Source organism: Xenopus laevis, chromosome 8L (assembly GCF_017654675.1).
Source record: "Xenopus laevis strain J_2021 chromosome 8L, Xenopus_laevis_v10.1, whole genome shotgun sequence".
NCBI lineage: Eukaryota > Metazoa > Chordata > Amphibia > Anura > Pipidae > Xenopus > Xenopus laevis.
The window spans coordinates 30,579,666-30,606,802 of record NC_054385.1 but is presented as its reverse complement, the minus strand read 5'-3'; the positions used below and the strand labels follow the sequence as shown (position 1 = coordinate 30,606,802).

The following is a 27,137-nucleotide window of genomic DNA, read 5'->3' as shown; positions in this document are numbered from 1 at the left end:
TCACAGAGGAGTGGACCAGGTTTGCTTGTGGAGAAGATAGATTTTTTAAAAAAAGGCTTTATGCTAATAGTGTAAAACACTCCTGCTCAGAGAGGGACTGCCAAGTACAGTTACTCTGACACTGATGAAAAACTGTCAGGATGAAAAACCTTCAGCAATGAAATGCCTCAAAAGTCTGGCTTGCTTTCTTGCTGGGATTTATAGATTGCACATAAGGATAACCCGCTATTCAGAAGGCTCCGAATTATGGCACAGTCATCTCCCATGGACATTTTAATCAAATAGTTAAAAAATATAAAATGGTTTACCTTTTTCTCTGTAATAATAAAACAGAACCTTGTACATGATCCCAACTATGATATAATTAATTCTTTTTGACGGCAGACCAATCCTATTGGGTTTAATTCATATTTCAATTATTTTTAAGTAGACGTACGGTATGAAGATCCAAATTACAGACAGACCCCTTATCCGGAAACCCCAAGTCCCAAGCATTCTGGATAACAAGTCCCATACCTGTACACTGCTTATTCCCAAATGGTAAACCATCTTAAGGGGTAGAATGGGAGGGGAGTTATATCAAGATTTACCCCAATAAATAAAATATGGCTGCACAGAATCCGTCATTTGTGGACTTGGCCGAATCTAGGGATGCACCAAATCAACTGTTGTGGGATTTTGCCAAGTGTCACATTTTTCTTGAAGGATTTGGGCAGATTGGTGCAGAATTTTTTTTTATTTTCTTGTTCATGTGGACTGATTCAGCTTGGCCATACACTTGGATTCGGCTGAATTATGGCAAAAATGACTCACATTTGGCTGAATTATGAACCTTATCTGGGATTCTGTGAATCCCTAACAATCCTCAAAAGATTAATGTAAATACCATATCTAACCTGAACCCAAATTTTGACAAAAAGTTGCGTCCGGTGTGAGCAAAACAATTTGGCAGTTCAGAGCTTTAACATGATTGCTTTAAGGGTTCACATTCACCTTGGCTGAACACTTTGGATTCGCCGAAATCCAAATCCTGCAAAATGTACAGTAGGAGTATTTGGATGAATGCTGAACCAAATTCAGGATTAAGTGCATCACTGGAACAAAAGGAAATTGTTGCTGACTGTGATATTTTCTTTTTCTTTTTGGCTTTTTGTTTTAATTATCATTGTTTAACTCTCTCTGCGTAAGTGTTATAAAAAAAACCCCACTGTACTGTAGCTCAGAAAATTTTCTTCCTACATGAAACTCTTCCAGGCGAATACGGCAAGAAAGTCTCTCTTGGCGTATATATCACAAGCAGCAGAGGCACAATCCACTTTCTGAATCTTTATGAGCTCGAAGTGAAGATTAAATTGCTCATGAAAACAGATCAGCGCTTGATACACATTTACCCAGCAGGATACTTTTTTCCTAGTAGAATTCTGCGGTTTTTCGGCTTCTTTCCGTGGCGAGTGATTGAGTTGCCGTGGAATGTTAAGCACCCTAGTGGACTCACAAACCTGCGGGGACATATAACGAGTTTAATATATACATGCTTGTATTCCATGCGCCAAGGGTTAATGATGCCACCAGAGGGACACCTGAAACAGAAACTGCTTAAGCCGTAAACTATTTGGCAATCAAGTGATCACGGTGATAATTGGTGAATTGTGCCAGACATGGCAAAGCTTTAATTATCAGGGAGGAAATGCTGCGGCTGAGCATGCAGTTAATTAGCGGTGATTGGATCTGAAAGCCTGTTGAATAGCATTTCCCAGTTATCATTAGGGATGAATAAGTGGCTTACAAGCATCAGGCATGCAGCGAAGGGTGTGCTGCTGTTTTGGTGCGGCTGATTTATTTGGAAGATACCCTTTTGAGAAAATAACCTGGTTTTAAAAAGCTCCAGCAAGGTGACTCTGAGATTTAAGTAAAGCCAAAGAAATAATGTCCAAATGCACTTTGAGGCCCACAAATCACCCCAGGCCTCTGCAAACATTAAAACGTTACTCATTACAGCTTGGCAATACCTGCAGTGATTTACATTCGTTTTTTTCCCGTCATTTCACTGTCCTCTGACATCTTTGTTATGAGAGAGAGGTTATGCTAATTACTGTCTTAATTAAAATTACTGGGGATATTCCAGTGGTTTTCATATTGTTTTGTTGCTAAAACGAAAAATAAATAAAGAAATATACGTCTCAGAAATATTTTGTTGGATTCACAGACATAAAGGACCATTTTTCTAACCTTAAGTCTTAAGAAGAATTTATTTTCTTACCCAATTCTGCACAAAGTCCTACTTTCTGGACAGAGAACCCATGGATGATGACTCAATCAGTTCCAGCACCTGTATTGGCTTTTGCAACCTGAGTGAACACAGTCCCAGTTGTTATTAATATCTACGGCCACAGAGCTTTTTGGAAGAAACATATCTACCCTCTAGTTTTTAAGTTACTGTACCACTGGTATTTTATGAATTTAAAGTGAACAGGCCCTCTAAACTACCTTGTGAAAGCCTTTACAATAATATAGATACATACTGCAGACTGTTTGAACTTGCATTATGTCTCTTATTATTATTATTATTAGCCATTCATCATGTATTTTCAAATAAAACATGACAAGGTAAAATGTACAGTGATAACCCAATACAAGGTGATTTGGGTATTGAGCATGGAGGAGGTGTTCGAGAATCCAGGTTATCATCACAATGTCATTAATTTATATCTCTGACTCGTGATCATTGTTGTAAAGTGAAGTGAATTGCTGTAAAGTAACAGAAGTCAGTGGAGTTCAGGATCTTCTAATCACCATTGTAGCCTCATTGCATTGCGGCCTCTTCTACCAACCATCAAACACAGGGAATAATGTGTTTATTCCTTCTAGCTAGGATGATTTCCCATGACACAGTTATTAGAAAGCTCATCAGGCTGTCTTTTCATTTCTGATTGGGTCCAGGTATCCCTGCTAATGACGGCTATAGCAGAATCCAGAGGAGGTCTCTGTCTCTTGGAATGAGTTAGGTATTTAAATAAGCTTGCAGGACCACCTAAGTTCTGTAAAAGTGTCAACCACAGACAGGGTGGTGATTACTTATTTAACTACACATTCAGTAGTAATGGGCACTTGTACCCTCTTGGTTTAGTTTCTTGAATCCTGGAAACTAAGCTGAGTTTGGGAGTTCAAGACAAAACTCTTTGTTGCTCTGGAGAGAATGTTCTTCCTAATTCTTTTCCCCACTGTTCTGTATTCCTTGGCATAAAAATAGCAGGGAAGTTGTTAGTTGGAGTTGCCACCCAATAGTTTGAAGTGTTTATAGTTCTTGAATTTTGCCTTTCTAACCTGTAATTTAATGTTCAGTCTAATTACTAGCGTGATCCACCCCAGATAAAGATGGCAGGTTTGTTTGGGCCTGGATTGTTTTTATTATAATTATTTTTATTACTTCTTAAGCCTTTAGCCCATCCAGTTTGTTGTAGACACCACGGTCTGGTATATAGGGTCAATGACCATAGGTATCAGATTTCACAATAAATAAAATAACCACAACAAATAAAAATGGAAACCAAGAGAAAATTGTCCTAGAATACAACCGTCTACAAAATACTGAAAGCTATTACAATATAACTTATTACTAAAATGTAAATTAGATGGCAGTATCTTGGACCGATTGACTGACTATTTTGTGGGTTTTAAATGACTTGCCTTTTATTTGGCCTGGACTTTAAGTTTGGCCATGGTATAGTCTGCCTCTCACATAGGGAATAATGTACTCTGTACTGTAAAATATAAGCATATCAGAAGTCACTAAGGTGACTGTACACCCCACAAGGCCTTAGTGATGTGCGGGCCGTCCCAAAACCCACTGAACCTGCGGGTAGGGCGGGTTTGGGCTGACTTCACCTGGACTTTACTCTGCTGACTTCTGTCAACTGCAGCTTCTATTTATAGGTGCATCTGCCCCACCCCATTTCTTGATGTCAGAGATGGGCAGGTCTAAAAATAGAGGGGCCTTGCCGGTTGGGAGCAGACGCAGGTCGACTTCCTCAACCCAAGCAGATTTTTTACAGGTCATGGTCTTCCCACGTGTCTTTGTGTATTATAATTCTCAAGTTCCAATGAGTATTTTTTTTAATAATACTTAAGTTTCAACAAGGCGCTTGCAACATAAGTTATATCACCAATCATTGATTACAGCTGATGACATCACTAAGCACCTGAATTCATGTTACATTAATTCTAGCCCATTTCAATACCTAAGGTGCACTTTAGTCAATCAGGTTGCTGCATAATCCCATAGTGAAAAATAGGCACCAACCTGACTTTTCCAGTGGTTCTACAGGTGTTTAAGTACTCATTTGAATGCAGTTTTTGTTTTAGTTACTCTTTAATACATCCTCTTACATAATACTCTATACAATAAATGTGCTGGTAGCCTTTGGCTTAATTCTGTATATTAACCTTGTGTTCTGTGTATAGAGGTTGAATATTGACTCCTTTTAAGAGCCTGCTTTTTATTGTCCTTATAGGCTTGAAGGAGGAAGAGATCACCTGTTGCCCATTGATTATTACTTCCCACCGCAAAAAACCTGTCTGATCTGTGGCGATGAGGCCTCTGGCTGCCACTATGGAGCCCTTACGTGTGGCAGCTGCAAAGTCTTCTTCAAGAGAGCAGCTGAAGGTGAGTTCTTTTTTCACTAGTGTTTTCAGTTGATAACTATAATTGCACATTCTTCTGTAGAAAGAAAACCTACATCATATGTCCTCCTAACCCATAACTAGTTTGATTATCCTCTTACAAGGAGCACTAAGTGGTCAGAAGGACAACATGGTATATAGTAAGGCTGTCCAACTGGAGGACCAGAGGCTGGAAATTACCATTGAAAGTATTTTTATAACCCCCAGTCTACTCAAAGGCTCCATAGGCTTCATTCTATGACCATAATTTTAATTTAATCCCCAAACATACTATATAAGAAAAAAATCGACCCACTTAATATAATAAGATGGGCAGCACTGGTCTATAGATATGATTAAATAGAAGTGGCCACGCATAAACACCAAGCAACCCCTTAATAGCCCTTTTAAGCAACTCTCAAGAGAAACTGTTATCATGATGGTTAATCTGAAGCTATCAATGTAAATCCTTGTACATATATTATGAATTCAGTTTGATCTACAATAGAAAATATTTTAATATAGCTAACAGTTAAAATGCATAACGAAAGTACACATATTAGATATATATATTTATGTGTCAGGTAACAAAGAACCACACACTCACTTAATCGAAAATAACTGTATAAAAACAGTAAAAAAAATACATTATTTTTCAATTAATCTTTTTCACCTTGATTTTGTTGTCCTGCACCCAGGCAAATGTACATCCGGTTATATGTGAGTGCCTGCACCACATGGTACAGGTATTGGATCTGTTATCCGGAAACCCTTTATCCAGAAAGCTCTTATAGGAAGGCTATCTACCATTTTAATCAAATCATTCAAAATTGTTTTCCTTTTTTCTTTGTAATGAGAAAACAATACCTCAATGCCTTTTACTGGATACCAACTAAGATATAATAAATCTTTATTGGAGGCAAAACAATCCTATTGGGTTTAATTTATGTTTAAATTTTTTTTTTAGTAGAGATCCAAATTACAGAAATATCCCTTATCCGGAAAACTCCAGGTCCTGGGCATTCTGGATACCAGGTCCCATACCTATATATAAGACATCAGGCACCTCACTGCATTATTTTTAGACTGGCACCACTATAAGCAGCTTCTTACAAAGTCCATTTATATGCAAACTGCTTTCCTTTTATTTGCACTGTGCCCTTGATGCTTCATTTGAGCTTCCTTCATCTCTATATTTCTGTCATCTTTTGATTTATTTAGAAATTGACATTGTGTGTTTCTTATGTATCTTGGCTTTAAACTTAGCAGACATCTTTATTTTATTTGTAGGTCTAAATGTCACATTCACATATTGATTCTACTAAGAGAGTATTTATATTATTTCCCTCCCAGTTCTGGAATCTGTGTAATATATAAAGTCTTAATTTGTTGCTAGCCATGCAAATGGGATGCAAATGGGCCTCCAGCAACAGTTATGTGGGGCACTTGGGTATGTACTAGGGTTGAGCAAATGTAGGAGATTAGATAACACATTAAACACAATGGGGCTGATTCAATATAGAATAGAATTAATCCTAATGCATTATTCACTAACATCTTTTAAGCGATAAAATCATAAAATAGTGCGATAATTTCTGTAAAATGTAACACCTTCCAGGAGTAGACGTTACTAAACAACATCAGATGGATTAATAGAGGAAGATGTAGTGAGGAGCTGTCGGGCAGCAATTAAAGACCTTTATGAGGAACTGGAGACTTATCTACAGCCACTAACACTTTTTCATGATACCTTGGGCAGATCCAGAATGCACTACGTTCTGTGTCATGGAATTATATTAAGTTTCCCAGGGAAAGGAATGACTAGAATACTGTAAAAAGAGACTTCTACTAAATTTCTTAGGTGCTATAGATTGCACTAATAACGTGTGACAATATCAAATGCCTTAAAATATCACACAAAATAACGCATGCTATAAAATACCGCACACAATTCATCGAAAATGAACGTAAAAATATCGCTTCTTAAGTTAGACAAGTGAACTTTTAGTGAATTGATCGTTAATTCTAAAAATATAAGAACTGATAACATTTTTAAGGCATGTTATAAATAACACTCACTTTTTCGACCTTTGTTGAATCTGCCCCAATAGCTTATGTATGAAAACGCCTGTAACAATTACATAATTGAACAGGGTCAAAGTAATGACCATTACAAGGCAGACTGAAATCTGGTCTCCCTTTATCCTTCATTGTGAGATAGTATTACACAAAGCTACCAGCAGCTGCCTTTCTATAGCATTAATCGCTGAAGAAAGTCTCTGGGCAGATAAATGTCAAGGTGGCAACCCTTCCATTTAATAAAGGTTAAGTTTTATGCAACGTACTATTCCTGGATGTGCTTTAGCAGATGATGATCATGGAATTGATAGAAGGTACTTTTCATCGAATGCGCTCTGTTTACAGACATGTCATGGAACGAAGAGAACGGTTATTGAAACAATATGTTTTGGGGGCCCTTATAAGGTCACAGTCCTGTGGCAATGTAGCATCTTGTACTAGTGATCGAGGGTAATTGAGGGCACAGTCTTGCTACTTTTTAAGAGATAATGCAGATTAAATCAAGAATAAGTACAGGTATGGGATCCATTATCCAGAAACCCATTATCCAGTCTCCTACAGACTCCATTTTATCCTAATGATTTCCTTTTTCTCTGTATTAATAAAACATTAGCTTGTACTTGATCATAACTAAGATATAATTAATCCATATTGGAGGTAAAACAATCCTATTGGGTTAATTTAATGTTTGAATGATTTTTTTTAGCAGAAAATGGTATGGTTAATCCAAATTACAGAAAAATCCAGTACAAAAACGATGGTACTGTGTGAGTCAGTAGCAAAAATACATTGCAAGTTTATCTGTGCCTTTCTAGCTTTCATTTGTATTTTACCTGACGAAGGGGCCTTGGTGCTCTGAAAGCTTGCAATGTATTTTTATTGTTAGCCAATATAGGTATCATTTCTACAATACTTTTTGTATTTGTTTTTTTTTTTATTTGTTAGAAAAATCCAAAAAAAACCCCGGTCTGTCCTACCACTTAATAGCAGGGAGTACATAGTCTATTAAACAGGCATGGGACCTGTTACCCAGGATGCTTGGGACCTGGGGTTTTGTGTATAAGTGGTTCTTCTATAATTTGGATAGATAATAGAAAATCATTAAAAAATCAAGGGGTTTATTTAATCAAAAATCTGTGAGGGTTTTGCCAACTCAAATAAACTCACAATTTCAACAAACTCAAATGTTTGCTTATTTCTGAAAAAAATCAGAATGTAAAAAAACTCGATTGAATGCTATCAGGAAAAAAACTTGAATACCTAGAATCGAGTTTTCGAGTTAAAACCAATGTAAAACACCCAAAAATCGTGATGGCAAAAAACATCTTCAAATGGTTAAAGAAACCTTTGCCATTGACTTTTACATGAATTCGACAGGTTTTAGCTAAATATTTTTGGATTTGGACTTTTTGTAGTTTCAGGGCATAATAAAAAAAAAGTTTTTTTCCCTCGAGTTTTTTTTTGTGAAACTAAACTCAACTTTTAATACATAACCGTCTAAATTCAGTAAACCCAATAGGCTGGTTTTGCTTCCAACAAGGATAAAGTATATCTTAGTACAATGTACTGTTTAATTATTACAGAGAAAAAGGAAATCGTTTTCAAAGATCTGTATTATTTGGATGAAATGGAGTCTATGGGAGATGGCCTTTCTGTAATTCAGAGCTTTTTGGATAACAGGTTTATGGATAACGGATCCCATACCTGTAGGGCATAAGGGCTTCTTATATTGCTCTGTGCTGTATAAAGGCGAGTTGGGTAGGAGCACAATAGATAGGAATGCAAATACACTCGAGGGTTACCAGAGTGCTAAACTCAATCAGTGGGCTTTATTACATATTGGTCATTGAGTGGATTGTTGAAGGTGGACACAATTTAAACATTTGTTGAAGGTGGACACAATTTAAACATTTATGGTAGTGAGCATAAGACAGATTCCAGAACTTGCATGTGAAGAATATAGATAGCAGTTGGGTACATGTGGCAAGGAAGAAGCTGTAGCATGAGTGTAATCAGAGAGTGAGAAATGTATATAAAGTTCTTGTGGTAGAAGGTGTTGTTGCTCCTGCTCTAGGTATGTGTGGAAAGAGGTGGCTTCCATTCAGGTAGGCCCACTGAGAAACAGGACATTTTTGTATGCCAGGCTTCTAGGTACCGTATTAATGTAAAATGGAAGGATGGTGTTATATTAGCTACAGTATCTTAAGACTCGAGTAAGTCGATTGGATCAATTGATGGGAGCCTACACCTACAAATAAAGACAAACTAGCAGTAGGACTAGCCCCTATTATAGCTCACAATAGCAGTGAGAGCAGTTGTAATAGGTTAGCTATCAGAGCATTATCCACTTGACTTTTACACTGCATTATATTGTCAGGAGGAATTAATACCCACAGAATACTGAATTATTAAAGACAAATCTATACTATTTATGAGGGTTTTGCTGCAATGAATATTCCAGTGCATTGAGCCTACAGTAACCTGTATAGGGCTTAGGATGCAGAACACTTGTCTCACCGATGTGTATAAATCCAAAGATGGCATCATATTCTAGCCACATAATACAATGGCTGTCATACCAGTCATAACAAAAGAAATGGCTACCTTTAGTTTCAAAGTTTGACCTGTTTAGCTTAATGAATAACATAGTTTTTTTTTTTGCTAAACAAGACAGTATATTGCCTCTTTAAAAGAGAGTCAAAAGTAGACAGTAACCACTAACCAAATATTATAATGAGGTTGGTATAATGTCCATGGTGATGATATGCAAGGTAGTGTACCATAAACCAACGTATATGTGTACAATTCACTCTTCTTTTTTATGGTTTAATGAATGGCCATTATAAGTTGGGAGCCAAGAAAATGAAAGAATGAGAGCCATACGCAACACTGAAGTCTCTATGGAGTAGGTCAAATAAGATTAGCATTGTTTACTTGTCAGTTTTAATTGTGCGGTGAAAATCCATTCATGCAAGAATCCATTCACGTGTGAAGTTTTTATATTTTTATTCTGAGCAGTTAGTTTTATTGGTCTTAAAGCAGAATTCTCCGTTTCTAGAAGGTCTGTAGGCTTTGCATGCTGGTGTGCGGGTGTCAGAACCGTGCTGCCTTCTGGGATAACCTCAAATGACCATTGAGTCACATGCAGGGGCAAAGGGCCTTCACACAGGGGAGGAGCTGGAAAAGCTATTTCAGCGCTGTAGAGAACTAGATAAGGTGAATACATCTGGCAGCAACTCAAGGCTGTCTGCTCATCAGATCCAGCCAGAATACTGGAGGCATCAGCGATTTCCTCCCCTGCTCCTGATTAAAGAGCTCAGCATTATTTAGATAGTTTAATAGTGTTACGGAATTTTACATTTGCGTTCATATTTCCTCCTTTGTACAACAGTACGAATTCATATTAGATTGAATTGGCTCTTCCCATTGTCTAGAACCTGAAGATCGGCTGAGATAGAACATAAACTTAGGATACGAGGTGTTTCCTTTCCCAAAAAGTATTTTACATGCTACATGATGTTCAGAACTGATCTACATATGGAAATAAAGGCCTTTATTCTTCACCTTTCAATGATATGAAGCTTAATCTGACTTTTTATTGTATCAAGAAAAGTTGTAAATAATATTAATTTCAAGCAGCAAAGCAGAAAACTGACTTCCACTTTGGATTACAAAAAACTTTTTAAGGAATTCCCATACTAGTTTTTCAGCTTTTCCATCTCAAATCACAATTGTCTATTTTGGCCCATTGGCAGTCCAAGCATCATCCCCGAGGATGGAGTTCCTAGAGACAGTGGCCAAAAGGTCACAAATCCCTAGATCCTACCTCTGATCCCTTACAGTGCAGCATGTTGATGATGATCCCATTGAACCACTGTTTATGCACCCTTTATTGAACATTAAGCTTATTGCTGATGTGAATATGAGTTAGGCTCATCTTACAAACTCAAAATAATTACCTCCTGCTTAAGATCACATTTATTTATGACTGATATAAGCCCCAGCTTGCTTGACTAGGAGGCAAATTCCTGTTTAGGCCAATAGAAGGCATGGCTACAATTGAAGTCCAACATGTGTTGGCAGAACAAAATGAAGTATCTGTTACAGCCCTGGAATCCTGCTACTTTAAATTCATAATCCTTAAATTATTTCACTGCAAACTTTGTTGTGGCTCTATATATCAAAGGAGAAAAAGAATAAAACTGCCCCATCCCAAATAGTAATGGGACAATCCCCATCTTATAAAACAAGGGTTTCTGTAAGGGATGAATCAGGGTGAGATTCCCCTGAAGTAAAAAACTAGCCTACAAAAGGTAATTTTGGACATTCTTCTCAGCAAATCCTCTGCATATTTAAATGCCAGAGAGTGTGGCTGAGTCAGACAATGCTTGATAGACCTTCTATGCTTGAATTTAGATCTGACCTCTTTGTAAATGTTTCCATAAAGAAATTAAAGATGGCAGCAAGACCTTTGACCCATGTTACAGGGATCAGTGGATGCAAAAACTCTGTTACAGATTCAGCATCTATTTATAAACTCGGCTCTGTCCCATTTGGCAGAGCATTGTGATTTGGCCGAGAGTTTGATCATCTGCTAAATAAATTAAGGGGAAAAAATAAACAGGATTTTCTTTAGACGATGTATTTTCAAATCCCACAAGCATTCCTTTCATGCCTACCAGACTTTAAAAAGGGTGAAACCAATAAAAGAGGCCCCTAGGCCTCCTTCCACAACACTAAAATATCTAATTAAATAATGTATAATATAAATTATACTTGAAAGCAAAAGTATCCAAGAGAATTGCATAACGAATGATAGAGTGTCCCAGTATCTCTAACACTCTGAAAACTGAAAAGAAAGATTTTGGATGGGTGGGGGCACATGCTACTCCTAAATCTGTCAAAATTCAGAGCCTCAAATTTGGGAGCAGATTATGTCTTTGCAGAAAAGTCATGAAAACGGTGACTTTTTAGAGTTGAAGCACAATAACTATGACTTTTTTGTACTGTTGCAGCGTTAAACATATCTGAAAACCTCTAAAACCCTGAATCAAAGAAAGATCTTCCAGCTGTAAAAGGGGCATCTGCAATTGACTTATACATGTCAATCTCATACATGGACTATTTTCGTATTCAAGCTGTCACAGTTTGGTAGCATAAAAAAGCCTGAAAAAGTCACGCTTTTTTTCCCTGGCAACTTTTTCTGATTGTTGGTGTTAAAGGGCACATTCTGAAATAATTCTGGGTTAATGGCACATGGAAATGGCTTAGTCTGTGCTTATTCTTTGCTGTGGTTTGGATTCTTCTAGCTTATTCTGCCTAAAGCGTGAAATAGGATTACCAGATAGTCCTTTTATAAGAGAACTGGGGATTCCCTTTAATCACTTTATCCCAGCATTCTATATTTAATTCATAAGCATCTCGTTTCATGCACGTGTACAAGGGTGGCATAACCTCTCACGCAGGTAGGAAACTGAGGATTTCCTTGAAGATATAATAGTCTGGCGCCTGCCACGAGAGAGAGTAATATGGTATCTGAAGCAACAGCCAATGTGCCAGAGGTAGCAGGATCTTGCATGGTTGCCCAGTGCATCCATGGCTCATTTTGTGCATCAGCATGCAAGGCCTACACAGCACAGTAATAAACATGCTTGTAATGCTATGTCAATACGGTATTAAACATGCATGGAAAACACAACTCAACCTTTAGTTAATAACCCCCTTAAAGTGTGGAGATCCAATTACAAAAAGACCCCTTATCCAGAAAGCCCATACCTGAATCCAAGTGCCATACCTGTATAGTAAACAATGTTCTATAATCAGGTATATTATGATGCTGGTAGACTGCAAAGCACATTAAAATGTATGTTTTTTTATTTTATCAGCCTCTAACTATGGACTGAAAGATAAGAAATAATAGCTGTCTTTTTGCCTGCTTCAAGCAGGTGGCAGATGAAGGGATCACATATATAGAGTGGACACTGCTTTTGCAAGTATGCACTGTGCTGTTTCTCACATGGCTTTATTTACTGCTGTGCATACTACAGACTTTACACTGGCATTAATTACAGGGTATCCGTGCACACTGGCTTCCTGTTGCACCCCAACTCAAAGTCTAACTCAGTGGCAGAGAGAAAGAGAGAGAGAGAAAAACACTCTAAAAGATATTGGCTCATCCACGTACCTGCAAATCATTTATAGACCTCCATTTGTGCCAAACTGCAGAACAAGAACTTTCCAAATGTTTCTGTCTCAGTAATGTATCAGTTACTTCCACGTTAGTGACACTTCAGTTTAACTTTGCTTTGTAAATTACTGTGCACTGACGTGATCACTATTATGAAACCAGCAAACATGTTTTTAGTATTATTTAGTATTATTTATGTAGTGTCATCCTTTACAGCAGTGATCCCCAACCAGTAGCTCGTATTGCAACGTGTTGCTTTCTGACCCCTTGAATTTTGCTCCCAGTACCCTTAAAGCAGGTGCTTGTTTTTTGAATTCCTGGCATGAAGGCAAGTTGTAGTTGCATAAAAACTATGTGTAGTGCCAAACAGAACCTTCGGTATGATGACAGTCTACATAGGGTTTACCAGTTGCCAGTCACAACCCCAGGAAAATTTTGCATACTGATGTTGCTCTCCAACTCTTTTTAAATTTGAATGTGGCTCATGGGTAAAAAAGGTTGGGGACCCCTGCTTTACAGGGATACAAATACAATACATACAAACAGTTACATGTACAAACAAACATTTTACCAGTTCCAATGGTATATGGTTATGGAGCAATAAGGGGAAAAAAATAAATGCAGTACATCAGGGCGAGGGTCACATCAACAAGCCGATGCAGATTTTTAAACCTGCCCGATCAATATCGGCCAGGCAGACCTGTCAGAGGACCCTATACTTGGGCCAATAATCTGCCTGCTTGCACCAAAGCTTTTCTCAGCCCATGTATGGCCACTAGTGATGTGTTGGTTGACCACCAGATGGGTGCGCCTAAATTATTATTCTGCCTTTTGGATACCACAAATTGGACTTTTCCTGCATACAGCTTCCTCCTTGGTCCATGCAAGTGACAAAAGCCCCTAACAGCCAAGTATACTCCTCCACTGCTCCCATAAATTCCCTGTGTTGGTACCAGAGGTGCACACATAATTAGCATACAGAGTGGGAAATCATTGGGTGCGAGTCCTACAATGTTAACATTTTGCAGGTTTGGGTGGGGTGCGGGTTAAGGTTTTGCAGGTTGAGTTTTTTCTGACCAGCACACCACCTTAAGAGATACAGCATTATATCTTATCTAAAATATTCATCAATATCACAGTTTTCAAGAGGAATCTGGAGAAGAGATGCACGTCCAGCAGGGAACATTAGAGGTATGTATGAATATATCTGTTTAGCAAAGCACAGACCTCTCCATTAGCCTGGGTATGGGACCTTAACATAAAGGTTGAATGTGTTCTAATAAAGACTCCTCATTGTTACCAGGCCTTTCTGCCATGCAGTTTGCCCGGTTTCCTATGGAGCCAATTTTTGTTTCTCTCTTTCCTTTATCTTGGAATGAATATTCCAAGCAGTTTGTAACAGGACCAGGTTTCCCTGCTGGTCAGAAATTTCAAACAAGGATGAGGCCATCTGCTATTTTTGGAAACAATGGAAGTTTGGAGTAGGGAGGATGTTGTACATATTGTACAGTAGGGTGCCTCATATTTTTTTTCCTGCACCTCTAGTGTGAAAAGTAAATGTCCATGCAAACACATTGATGTATCTGCACAGTCATCTTTTGAGTGCTTTATGGCAGAGCAAACTTCTCTGACCTTATTGCTCTGTCTGCAGGAATGCATTCTGTATGCCACTTACAACAGATACAGCAGAACCCCCATTTTACATTTTTCAGATCACTACAAAAATATCATGCAAAATCTGGGAAAATTAGGGAAAATTTAAAATCAAGTTGAGGTTTCAATGTTTCTGTTGATGGGAACTATAAATCCATATTGACGGCAAAACAATCCTATTGGTTTGTTTTTATTTTTAAATGTTTTTAGCAGCATTTAAGCAAGGTGCCCACTCTCTGTGTTAATATTTATGCCCTGCTCCCAATATTTTGCTGATACTGGTGTAACAGGGAGTTAAAAGGGGATTGCTGACTATATACTCTTACCTATACCAAAAAAAATAGCAAAGATAAATGAATGTTAAACCCAGCTGCAGTCACAGTCAATGCATGCTATCTCAGCTGTGTATTTTGTTCCTGCATATTCTGGCTGAGGCATGTCAGTGTAGGTTACATTAGGACATAATGTGACAGTGCCATTTGCATATGCATACATCTGTATTTACATTCCTTCTCCATTAGCAGCAACAACAGGCAGAGCAACCCTGTGATTGCTGGGTGTCCCAGAATTCCAGTAGGCCCAATGTGCAGTTTAAATATATATGTTTGCAAAGCAGGACATCTGTTTTGGGGATCTAAAATGATTTTGCTGCGGGGGCACACACATTTAAGATATGCTAATAGCTAATAAGAAAGAGTGAGCTTCTCCAGCAACTCACAATCCTTTGTTTTGCTGCTGTAAGGGGGGGGGGTAAATGCACTTCTTTTCCACTGTAAGCTAATGAAATAAACATTGCATCAGTAAGAGAGTAATTATACCTTGCCTTATCTCATATATACCCCGTAACTAACTATGTATAGTATCTCTCTGCATATCCTATTACTCTCTAAAATGCCTGATTCTGCCTGACTCTATAAAAGTCTGATTATGGGATGTAGTGTAGCTTTGAGTGCTCTGTAAGCCTGAATAAATGTCTGTAGGAAAAGTCTTAGTAAAATACTATAAACCTACCTTTCAAGCTTTAAACTTTTGTCTAATCAATCACTGCAGTATATTTTGCTGGATAATCATGTGTATTACATGCTGAGGATTTTTCTTTGAGTGCACCCCTACTTTATCTCTGAGGTTCAGTCATTTGCCATCTTTAGACCATCTTCCCTTAAGGGAGTTAGCACACGGGCAGATTCGGAGAGATTTAGTCACCTGGCGACTAATCGCCTCTACTGCGGGGCGACAATCTCCCCGAACTGCCTTCCACCTGCTATAATGAGAAAACGCCAGCGCCAATGCACTCGAGGCGCTTCGATTTACGAAGTTGCCCGATGTTGGGAAACTTCATTGTGTAATCATTGAAGACGTTTCACTACTCATCCGAGCAGCTTCTTCTGTTCAACTGACTGTTGTGGGAAGTCCTTGGCATATAAACTCTTCCACTAATTAAATTACAATGGCAATTGTAACTTTTCAGAGAGCAGTGACATCTGAAGTTCACAGAGATATTGATTCTTTGAGATTACTGTGATAGGATCACCAAGGTATCATGCAACTCCTAGAAACAGGTGTTACTTGTGAGAGTTGCATGAATGGGTGTGTGAAGTGTAACCACTGGGGTACAGATTTTAGAACAGCATGGTAGCAGACAGGTGTTGTTGAAGGCCCCCACCTCTGTTCAGGGATGGTTTCACCAACTGCATATAATAATAGACTAAATAATTTGGTTGATTGTGTTACTATTATGTTGTTGCCATGTAAAGTTTATCACAGTAGAGTGATGAGAGACAAATATTAGTTTTATGGTGACCAACACCAATACCCCCCAATGCACAGGAATTAAATACCATGTAACAATTTATCAAAGTGTAGGAACATTTTTACAGACCAGTGCTAAAGATGCTTTCGCTTCCAGGCTTAAAGAGAACATATATCCTATTTAAAGTAGGGCTTTCATTTTTTTAAACTTGTCAAGAGAGCTAACTTAGCTATACATTTACTTTATAGCGTGGTGGGGCTTATTTGGGAAGTGCCTGAGAGCTAAGGGTGCAGCCTTGCATCCCCTTAGAGATGCCTATAGCAGTGCCCTGTGCTTTACACCAAGTTGTAAATCTGTAGTAAAATGCAGTGTGCTACTATCACAGGCACATGGGAGCTGTGTCCATAATTCCTGATTAGACTGTCAGGCACTTTCTCTAAGGAGAACTGTGTGCCTCTATAATAACTCCCAAGTAAGGGTAGTGCAAAGGGATGCCCATTTCCTTACCCCCGTGCCACCCATTCTGTATTCTACCCTGGCAGTAGCAATAGGGGACAGGGACCAGGAGCATTGTGGGCTTTGTGCTTGTTTTGTACTTGCTCCTCGGCCCATATTTATAAATAAGTCCTTGTGCCTTTAATACATGAAATTATTCTTGTTTATTGTGCAAATTGTCTACCTTTTTATGTAGAGCTAATAAATCTAGGAATACTGGGAGGCAGTTTTGATAGACCATGGGATTGCCATTGGTTTGTCCAAACAGACAATATGCTGATGCTTTGAGTCCCTGGCAACTTGCCTGCAGTGCTTTTTCATTGGGGTGCAGAGCATAAGGTTTCACTTCCGGGCTGTGCTCTACACTATTCCAGGCAGTAAAAGGATGATTTGTAAAAGCCATTTCTCCTAAATTACTTGCCAAGAATTGACATGACATTGATTTTATCTAGATGGAAAATAAACAGTTTTCTTCTAGTTACCATTAATGATTAAGGCTTCACCTGGGAAATGGTATACAGTTCTAGATAGAATATCTCCAGATGGACATAAATAAATTAGAATATTTCTGAGAATACAAGCGACGTGGTCTGAGCCAGGGAAGTCATCGTGACCTGGAGAAGAGAAATGGGAAACGGTGGCACAATAGGACTGCAAACAGCAGAGCTAACCATTAAACTTGCAGCTTTGCAAAGTGTAGTGCTGGACAAAATTTGCTGTCTTTTGCCCACAATGCAGAGTTTTCCCCCATAATTCCAGTATACCTGCACAATTCCACTTTCAAATGGAAAATGTTCTAGCTCGTGAGTGTGTCAGCATCAATACACGTTCTAGAGCTCATTTCTGAACAGAAGGTTGAACAGACACAAGTGTGCCAAGCACAACTATGCATAAGAACAAGGAGCTATTCTGGGTGCAAGTACCTTTAATGAATGGTTCTAATTCGCTCAACTATGGTGCCTTTTTCTCCAAAGCTGGAGCTGAGGTTGAGGTTCTCCATGAACTTTATAAAGCTTGTGAGGTTATCTTGTGAGATAGTTGATATCTTGTGTTATCTTGTGAGATAGTTGATACCATATAGGGCATTATTATGGAGCAGATGCAACAGTGGCAGGCTTATAGTATATGTGCAAAACTGTAGTCATTAGCCTTTCCATACATACACCTGGCCATAACAATACCAATAGGCACAGTGTTCATTACACATGGTGGCACTTCTTAGAAAATAAATCCTCCAATACTATTAGTGAAAGAATATGTAATCCCAACATTGATAGATAGATATTCAACCTCTTAACTCAAGAGTCACATAAATACTCCCCATTTAGTATGATGAAACCCTTGCCACAGTGAAACCCAGCCAGCATACTACTTACTAAGATCTTGGAGAACAAGGGACCCTTGTACACGACGCCCTGCACTCAACAGAATCTCCAGTTTTATGAAGCCACTTCTTGCCTGGGTTGCTGGAATGGAAAGACTTGCTAGAATATTTCACAGAGGTTTGACCTTGTGCATAGAATTTGTTTCACTTCTTTACTGTCTACTGCAAACAGAACCAGCGACCAAGGTGTAGAGGGATCATTGACGCAATGACTGTTGACCAATATTAGCATATGTTAATGGATATGTGCAGGGGCCCCTATAGGCTTCTGTTGTGTGCTCTCAACATCTAGTTACACCTCTCCTGATAAGTGAAGACACAACAGTCCTCAATACATTCCCCAATGATGAACCATACTGATACTTGACCCCCCTATATCTGTTTGCTAGGGCCACTGGCCTAAGAAAATTTGGACTGTACTAACACAAATGGGGTAATGCAAAAAATAAACGTCAGAAAGATTGCAGTACAGATAGCAACATATCTAGTATAGGACAATGTCGGGTAACACCAGAATATCTTCTGCAGGATCCCATTATATAGTCCTGCAATGTTGCTTACAGTCAGTTGGCTTATTCACTGGAGGTTTTTGGCAAAACATTATGGACAATTGAAGAAATTGCGAAAGCTGGTGGTTCAGCTACAGCCATGCTGTTCCCCGCTGAGTGGAAAAGGAATTGTTAATTTCCTAACCATAACTTAGAAATTGCCCTGCTACTTTTAATTCGGACGCTAACATTGCACAACTTCCAAGTAAGCAAGACTCCCTGTTCTTCCCGCCTTCTAACTTCAATTGAATATTAATTAGCAGTAATTGATGCAGCATGCTGTGTAACATTCAGGTTATGCTTGAAACTCATAATGGATGACTCTTCTGTCTTCTGGCTAGAGAAGAAGACAGAGAACAAATATTTTTGTATAACATTTCAATTAATATTTTCTTGGTATGTTGAATTTAATTATGTGTAAGTACATGTTAAGGGACAAATTCGGCTTTGATTTTTATTGTCATGAAATGCTCTCACACTGATCTGAAATATTAAAAATAAAAATGCCCATGTCACTTAAGAAGTTTCATGCACAGCAGTGCCACCTTGTGTTAGAAGAATCTCAACATGAGCGTGACATTGCATATTGTTTCAGTTGCTGAGAGATTACAATGACCTAATAGTTTTTTGAAGGGTATAGCAGTCAATAGACAAAAGTTTTACAGAAATATAAACTATGAAAATAATGGAGCTGATGCTACGGGGCATTTTGAGATTGTCATTGCTTGCCAATACTATTTGCCCCATTTGACTTTATTTTAAATTTGTTATTGCAGTGTCCCCAAAACAGCGCTTCTTTCAAGAACTGAAGCTTGCGAGTTACTTTCTTAGCTGTTCTAGGCACCTTGGGGCCCATTTACAAAAAAATGGTCAATGTCAACCAATCATTTCACAGTATTTGCTTTCTATTTGTTATGGGATAATAGGATGGTAGAGCTTTAACCTTTACAACCTCTTTTAACCTTTACAATAGGCCACCTGATTATCTGCACCAGATGTTAAACAAGAATGAACTGATTATAGTTCTATCACTGAGTATTATGTTTTCTATATATATTTTCTCTAGAAGAGTTGAGAACAAATGGATGTTATGTTGGGCAGAAGACAGGATTATTGATTTTCCATATTTTTTCTAGCTAAACTATTAATGTTTTTAGAACAAGGTAAGCAATACGCCATCAATGTTAGATTTTTAGAGCAGAAGAAAACCAGCAAATGAACCTGTAAAAGAGCCTTGTGTATGTCTCTATAGAACAGGTGAAAATATTAGAAACTTCAGAAGCGATCATTCTGCAAAGCACTGAAATGGCTCTCAATCACCTCTTTAGGGCAGGTCATTGATAATGGGCTCTCAGTGTGTTTTTTTAGAGCACAAGAGTGCAAAGTACAAATCTCAAAGAGCATCAGAAAATATGTTTTTTGTATTCTCTCCTAGAATTGAAGGGGAGGATATTGAGGCAAAATAGTATCTTCCTTTGGAGCAGGTAAGTTGGTAGTGTGCCTTCATATAATTTCTCTGGACCTGGATAATAATCTCCACAATGGTGCTATCATGCTTTAAAGTCTTTGACAATGTCTGTTTATGGGCAGACTGCGGGCCACAAAAATAACCAGGGAAGCCTTATGGACTTTAAAGACCTCTAACTGGACTATGTGGTTCTAGGGCAGAGGAGGATGTGCATTTAAAGTTACATTATTGGGAGAGAGGAGATGATTGCCCTTTATTTAATATGTCTTTAGTGCAGTGATTCCCAACTAGTGGCTCATGAGCAACATGTTGCTCACCAACCCATTGAATGTTGCTCCCAGTGGCCTCTAAGCAGGTGCTTATTTTTGAATTCCTGGCTTGGAGGCAAGTTTTGGTTGCATAAAAAACAAGTGAAGTGCCAAACAGAGCCTCCTGTAGGCTGCCAGTTCACATAGAGGCCTTCAAATAACCACCAATCATGGGAACCCCAGGAAATTTTTTCATGCTTGTGTTGCCCCGAACTCTCTTTATATTTTAATGTGGCTCATGTGTATAAAAGGTTGGGGACCCCTGCTTTAGAGGATGAGAGTTGTATAAACCAGAGGGTGAAACTAGAACAGTTCGATAAAAGCAAATTTTACAGCTCTTTATTTGTTTAAAATTTTCAAGGCATATTTGTCAAAGAATGAAACAATAGTCAACTGTAAACTACTACTAGTCAACTACTAAACATGCCCCTAAAAATCCTAACCAAGTGAATAGAACTTGGGAGTTCCCATTTACATTTCCTTTAACTCACCTCTTAGTTGTCCTCAAAGCTTTATTCTATAACTGAAGCATATCCTTAGCCAAACCAGTCTTACGGTTTTATGGACATGCAATACTGTAACCGCTGATTCATTTTTGTTTGCTTGACTTCTCTTAGGACTTGTGAAAGATTTCCTGTAACTTTCACAAACCATTTAATCATTAATCTACATAAACAAGTATCTCTTGTGTTTGTTCTGGCCAACTCAGCCTCACTGAAGATTGTAAACTGAGAAGAAATCGAAATTTAAACTATTTTTGCTTCCATCATGCATTATCTCTGCATTTATTGTACTTGCATGGTTTCTCATTCCCTACTTCCATATTTTCCCATTCCTTTGTAGTACACTGGAGGGAATTTTAGAAAAGGCAGGTGTGTACTTATTTTTGGCTACAGGATGCACTTTCCACATGGTAAAAATATAAAAGAGGAAACATAGTGGGCCAAAATGAGCAACACTAAGCTTGTCTCCTTGAAAATTGTCTGATGAATAGGAATAGAAAATCCACAACTTTCCTTATTCAGGTACCTTATAGTTAGTGAAGTGTGCAGAAAAATATCAGGTAGAGTGGAACGTGGCTAAAAAATTCTAGATAAATTTTTAAGTAAGATTGCAAATATGATCAAACAGGAGAAAGTTTTGCCTGCAGCTTAGGTTTCTTAAGTTCTATATAGAAAAAAAAACAGCTATAAAATACGCTGCATGGCTGACCACTTGTTCTGATACCTGCTGCACTACCCTTTGCTACACATCTAATGTAATTAATTACTAATCAGCCCTGCTTAGCTAATTAGCTCACCTCATATTTGCAGAAACACTGGTGCAGTCTGCTGCTTGTAACTGAACGGATTACTAATATATCAGTTATTTAGTCAATTTCTTTCTATATTTTTTTATTATTCTATACGCGCAGCTGTTCCGGGGTACAGTGCGTAATTGCAGATGCAGTAAAATAGTCTATTAACTTTGCTTTTGGTTATTATTGTTATTGTTACATTTTTTTCATTACTACAAAGAGATGACAGTATTACTTTCAATTTTTAGCCGAGGGAGATAAAGTGACTTTAAATTGTAAGGTACATGGGGACGTGCTGGTATAATTTTAGTATAATGTGCTCTTTTGTATAAAAGAAAAGGAAATGCGCCACGTTGCAATAACCTAGTGATCCATCACCTTGCTGGGACGCTATGCTGAACCCTTAATGCACTTCTTTCTTTAAAAATGAGACTCACCCAGTCCTCTGAATAATGTATTCTCTCCTGTAAAGCACTACATGCGCCACCTACACTATTCACCACATTCTTGTTTTAATTAACCTTTCCGTGCCACTGTAAATTGCCCTACTTCCCGTTAACAGAAAGAGCAGTATGTTTTTTTTTTTAAAAAAAAATACATATTTAAAAGTGGGATATTTTTTCCTTAAGAACTGGCTGGTGGTTATTTATGTGTCCTGTAGTCACTCAAATATTAACTTCGGGAGCAGGAATAAAACTCTGACCATTGGGCTAAGCACGGAGGCGGGTGTCATCTGAAAAGCTGGCATGTAGACTTAAGGTTGATCATATGGTCCAGGCTTGGCAGCAATGCACCCACGGTTCCCCTGCTTATTTATTTGTGTGTGCTGAAACGAGCTTGTGTATAAAAGCGATCTGTCAGTGACTCGTAATCAGGTTAATTACCCGGTAGGATTTCAGTCAAGTGCTTTATTGGCTTCCAAGCACAGAGCAGAGTCTGTAAGTGACCAAAAAACGATAGTTCTTCATAGTAACACCGCTCAATAAAAAAGTTTTCAATTAGTGTAGCCAGTTTGACTGCAACATTATGCCTGCAGTGTTTAGATAGCTGCGGCTTAGAACATGATCCCTTGGATTCCGTTTTAGTGTTTGTGCGGTTTGTAGCTAAAGAATGAAGAAAAAAAAAGGTATTGTTAGTATAGGCAAGGCAGGAGGAGAATTTGGGCTGTAGAGAAGCAATATGGGTTCGGCGTTTACGGTACTGGCTGCATCTGCAAGTCTGGGGTCTGAAACCTTAAACGATAATATTCAAAATGCCCTCAGAACAGAAGGCCAAGGGTACAAAGTCTTGACTTGAAAATTTCCTGATACAAAGGGCAGTTTGGCAAGACCAGGAAGGTCCAACCTGCCAGCAGATTGTAAGGACTATATGTACCAACTTATGAGAGCAGAAAAATATCCAGGAAAAACATTTCTTTTTTTTCCAATCCTTTTTTAATTTGACGTTAATGATTTATGAGATTGTTTTTCAACAATCTGTGGATTCCTAAAGGGACTTTGCAGGAGAACATTGCATGTAATGCAATTGATTTTATTCATCTTCTTTTCTTCACAATAATTTATGTGATACATTTATAGGAACATGTTACAAGATTGCTCAGGGCCTGTTTTCCAGTTAACAGATCTTTCCATAATTTGGACCTTCATAACGCAAGTTTACTATAAAATCATATAAACAATAAATATACTCAGTATGCTGGTTTTGCTTCCAATAAGGATCAATTATATCTTAGTTTGGATCAACTACAAGCTACTGTACTTAATCCAGTACAGTATTATTACAGAGAAAAAGGTTAAATATTTGGAATATTTGGACAAAATTAAGTCAATGGGAGATGGAGCTTTCTAGATAACTGGTTTCCAGATAACGGATTCCATATATATAGATATATATCTATATACTCCACGAAAGCTACCAGCACTCACGACAAAGTTAGTATGTATGCCTGGGTGCAGAAACAACAAATCTTTTTGGAGATATTATATATATATATATATATATATATATATATATATATATATATATATAACAAACAAGGGAAAGTTGTGCTCACCACTAATTTTTAAAACCATTAGGCGGGGGTGCAATGAGGCTGTGACCACAAAATACATATAGTCAACTACAAGAGTCCTCTGCACTCAACCCATTATCAATATATTTAAGACAGCGACATTTTGTGCATACTGCTACTGAAAAATGCCTTACCCTTTAAACAACACAGCGATTGTTTGTCCATATATTGCAATATATTTAAGCTGGCCAACTACGTCAAAGTCATCCCATATCTGGCCAGTCCTATGCTTAATTTTCATCTGATTCATTAAGAATTCAATTGCTTAATTATACATTTTACAAAGGGACTAAGTTTTACCTGCAACTTACTAGCTGCTTTCAAAGTAAAACTCCCAAACTTGGCTGCCCTTTTATTAGACACCAGTGGGATCACCTGACTATAGCTGGGAGTTTTACTTTGAAAGCATTTTGAGCAAGTCCTGAGAGTGCGGTTCTTTTTTGAATTTATATATATATATATATATATATATATATATATATATATATATATATATATATATTTCAAGATGGACCAGCACTCCAATTCTTTTCAATAAAGTGGTTTATTTACAACATCACTTGTGTATCCAACGTTTCGACCCTTGTTGGGGTCTTTATCAATGATATATATATATATATATATATATATACTGTATATATATATATATATCCGAAAGGATCCGCACTCACAGGACTTATATAATATAAAAGTAATTTTAATTTTAGAACTTCAACCTGATGTTTCGACCCAACCCTAGGCCTTTACCTAAATACCCAAGTACCAAAATAGCAGTAATCATGCCTTAAATCTGCATCCTGGCGGGAAAACACCAGCAATTACTGTGACGTCATAGCATAGAACAAATAAAAACTACATTAATTCACATTATTATACAGAAAAGTTAAAAACAAAGCACTGAATAGAAATGTGTCACTCATGTGTCAATTTCTGAGCATATATATCAGTCCAATGAGTACCAGCACTCTAAGGCCAAAATATGTAAACGAGGTGCACGGTTGAGTTATGTATATATCCACGAATGTCAGAGAACCGGAACACTCATGTAAAAATTGTTCATCTCTTTATTTATCATGATCCGTCCTCATTAGGACTGTTTTCAATGGATTATGATATGATAAATAAAGAGATGAACAATTTTTACATGGATGGGCCGCTCCTCTGATATTATATATATACACACACACATATATATATATAAATATATATATATATACACTGTATACAGTATATTCAAGTGGAAGCTGCATCTAGCATATAACTATATAACTACAACATTCACAAACAGCAGGTCAATCCACCCAAAGAAAAAGGTACTAGAATAAATCATCTAAGTAGGGCAAAACAGGACATCATCTGAAAAATACACTGAAACCTTTAAATAGGTATAAAGGATAGAACTGCCATCTCTGAGCAACACGCCCCTTAACTTCAGTTTCCCTTTACCGTTCAGCTTTTGGTAACTAGAAAAATAAACCGTGCAAGAAAAATGGAAATCTGCAGAGGCCCTTACTGAAAGGGAGGATTGATTTTGCTTTTAAAAAATTGTCTTAAACGGAAGAATGGTAAGTAAAATAAATGATGATGAAGAAAAACACATCAGGGTTTGGCAACCTGGTTACAATTCCACCCCCCCAGTATACTTTATAAAGTTGCTGCCTTGTTTTTCAGCCTTTTTTGTGCAAACTAAGTTAAAAATGATTACCGGCCCAGAGCAGGGCAAACCTGATCTCCTCCAGCTGTTGACAGCTGCAGAACTAAGAGCACCTAGACAGAGAAACTGGGCCTGCAGGCTGTAGTGTTACTTTACTGATATGCATGCCATCAATGATCATTATATAATCAACTCGCCATTGAGAAAGGGACCGTTTTTTCTGTATAAGATTAGGCGGAATTGATCAACCAATCAGAAATAGGCTTTTACTGGTCTAGAGTCATTGGATTTATGAAAACAAAAGCCACATAGCATTTGCTGTTTAGGAGTTACTGAACAGGGGTAAACTTGCCCCTTCTACTTTTTCTGTATAAGATTAGGTGGCAACTGATCAACCAATCAGAAATAGGCTTTGGTCTAGCATGGTTGGATTTTTGAAAACACAGGCCAGATGGCATTTGCTTTTTAGGAGTTACTGAACTGGGGTAAACTTTGCCCCGTAATACTACACACATGCTTCAATTTCCTGCACAGGTCAAATCTAAATTATCACGGAAGCCAAATGACATTTACAGACGCCAGTCAGCTTGGAATAAAAACATGCCCCATCTACTCAGACCCATTCCTTAAACACTGACGGTATGTACACATATTACAAAGAGAAATAACATAGCTGATGTATTAGTCCATTTGATTTAACTGTACAATTAATTGATTCTTGCTAAAATAGGAAAATAGTTTTTTTAGGGAAAATATTACATTGTATAAATATACAGATGGAGTAGACTGTACTGATATATACAATGCAAATGACTCACCAGTACTTTTACTAGAAAAAGGGGAAGAGACATAAGTGAGTAAACCAGATCCATGGTTATGTGCATTATATCAGATGCTTTAAAGAAGTGACACACACCGTTATTTCAGAGGTCAATATGCTTTGATATTCCATGATATAATACAGGGCTGACATTTTATAGTTAGTAATGAATTTGACAGATTAGAGATCATGCAGTTGGTCTTTTTGCAGTTTTTTTGTCAACAAAATTATTTATGGATTATAAATAGAACCTTTAAACTTAATATACATAATTTCATAGGGGATGGACAGGATGTACAGGTCTGGAAAAATTGCTCTGTGTAGATTATCCTGTACAATAATGGATGTTCTTAGGTTATAGTACACTTTGTGATTTAAGGAGTACTATCCCTTTAAGAGGGATCTCTATTTTCCTGAATAATGTCACATTACTTTGCCAATGTCAGCACAGAACCACGTCCCTCCCTGGTTAGGAGCATTGTTTGCTGGGAGGGGAGCACCCAAGATGGCATCTTGAGTAGTCTTTTGTTCTAAACGTGAGTCTTAATTCAATTTGCTTCATGTGAAATTCTTGCCCATAAACCCACAAGACAGATTGACCCAACTGCATCAGATGCACCTAGTTAAAATCACAAGCAAGGTTTCCTATAAATCTTATACAGCTTTTTTTTAAAAAAGAGGACCCTGTATGAAGGTTCTTTGGTAGGTCCTATGGATCCTCTGGCACATCACTTCTTCTGTATGCCTTGCCCATACCTTGTATG

General features: G+C 37.8%; 1 protein-coding gene across 1 annotated transcript in view; it reads left to right on the top strand.

The window, feature by feature from the left end:
• Positions 1-27,137, top strand: part of ar.L (androgen receptor (dihydrotestosterone receptor; testicular feminization; spinal and bulbar muscular atrophy; Kennedy disease) L homeolog) — a 148,440-nt gene that overhangs the window by 82,662 nt on the left and 38,641 nt on the right. Inside the window, exon 2 of the mRNA XM_041572639.1 lies at positions 4,512-4,663. Coding sequence (XP_041428573.1) covers positions 4,512-4,663 — 152 coding nt within the window. The remainder of the gene's footprint in view (positions 1-4,511; positions 4,664-27,137) is intronic.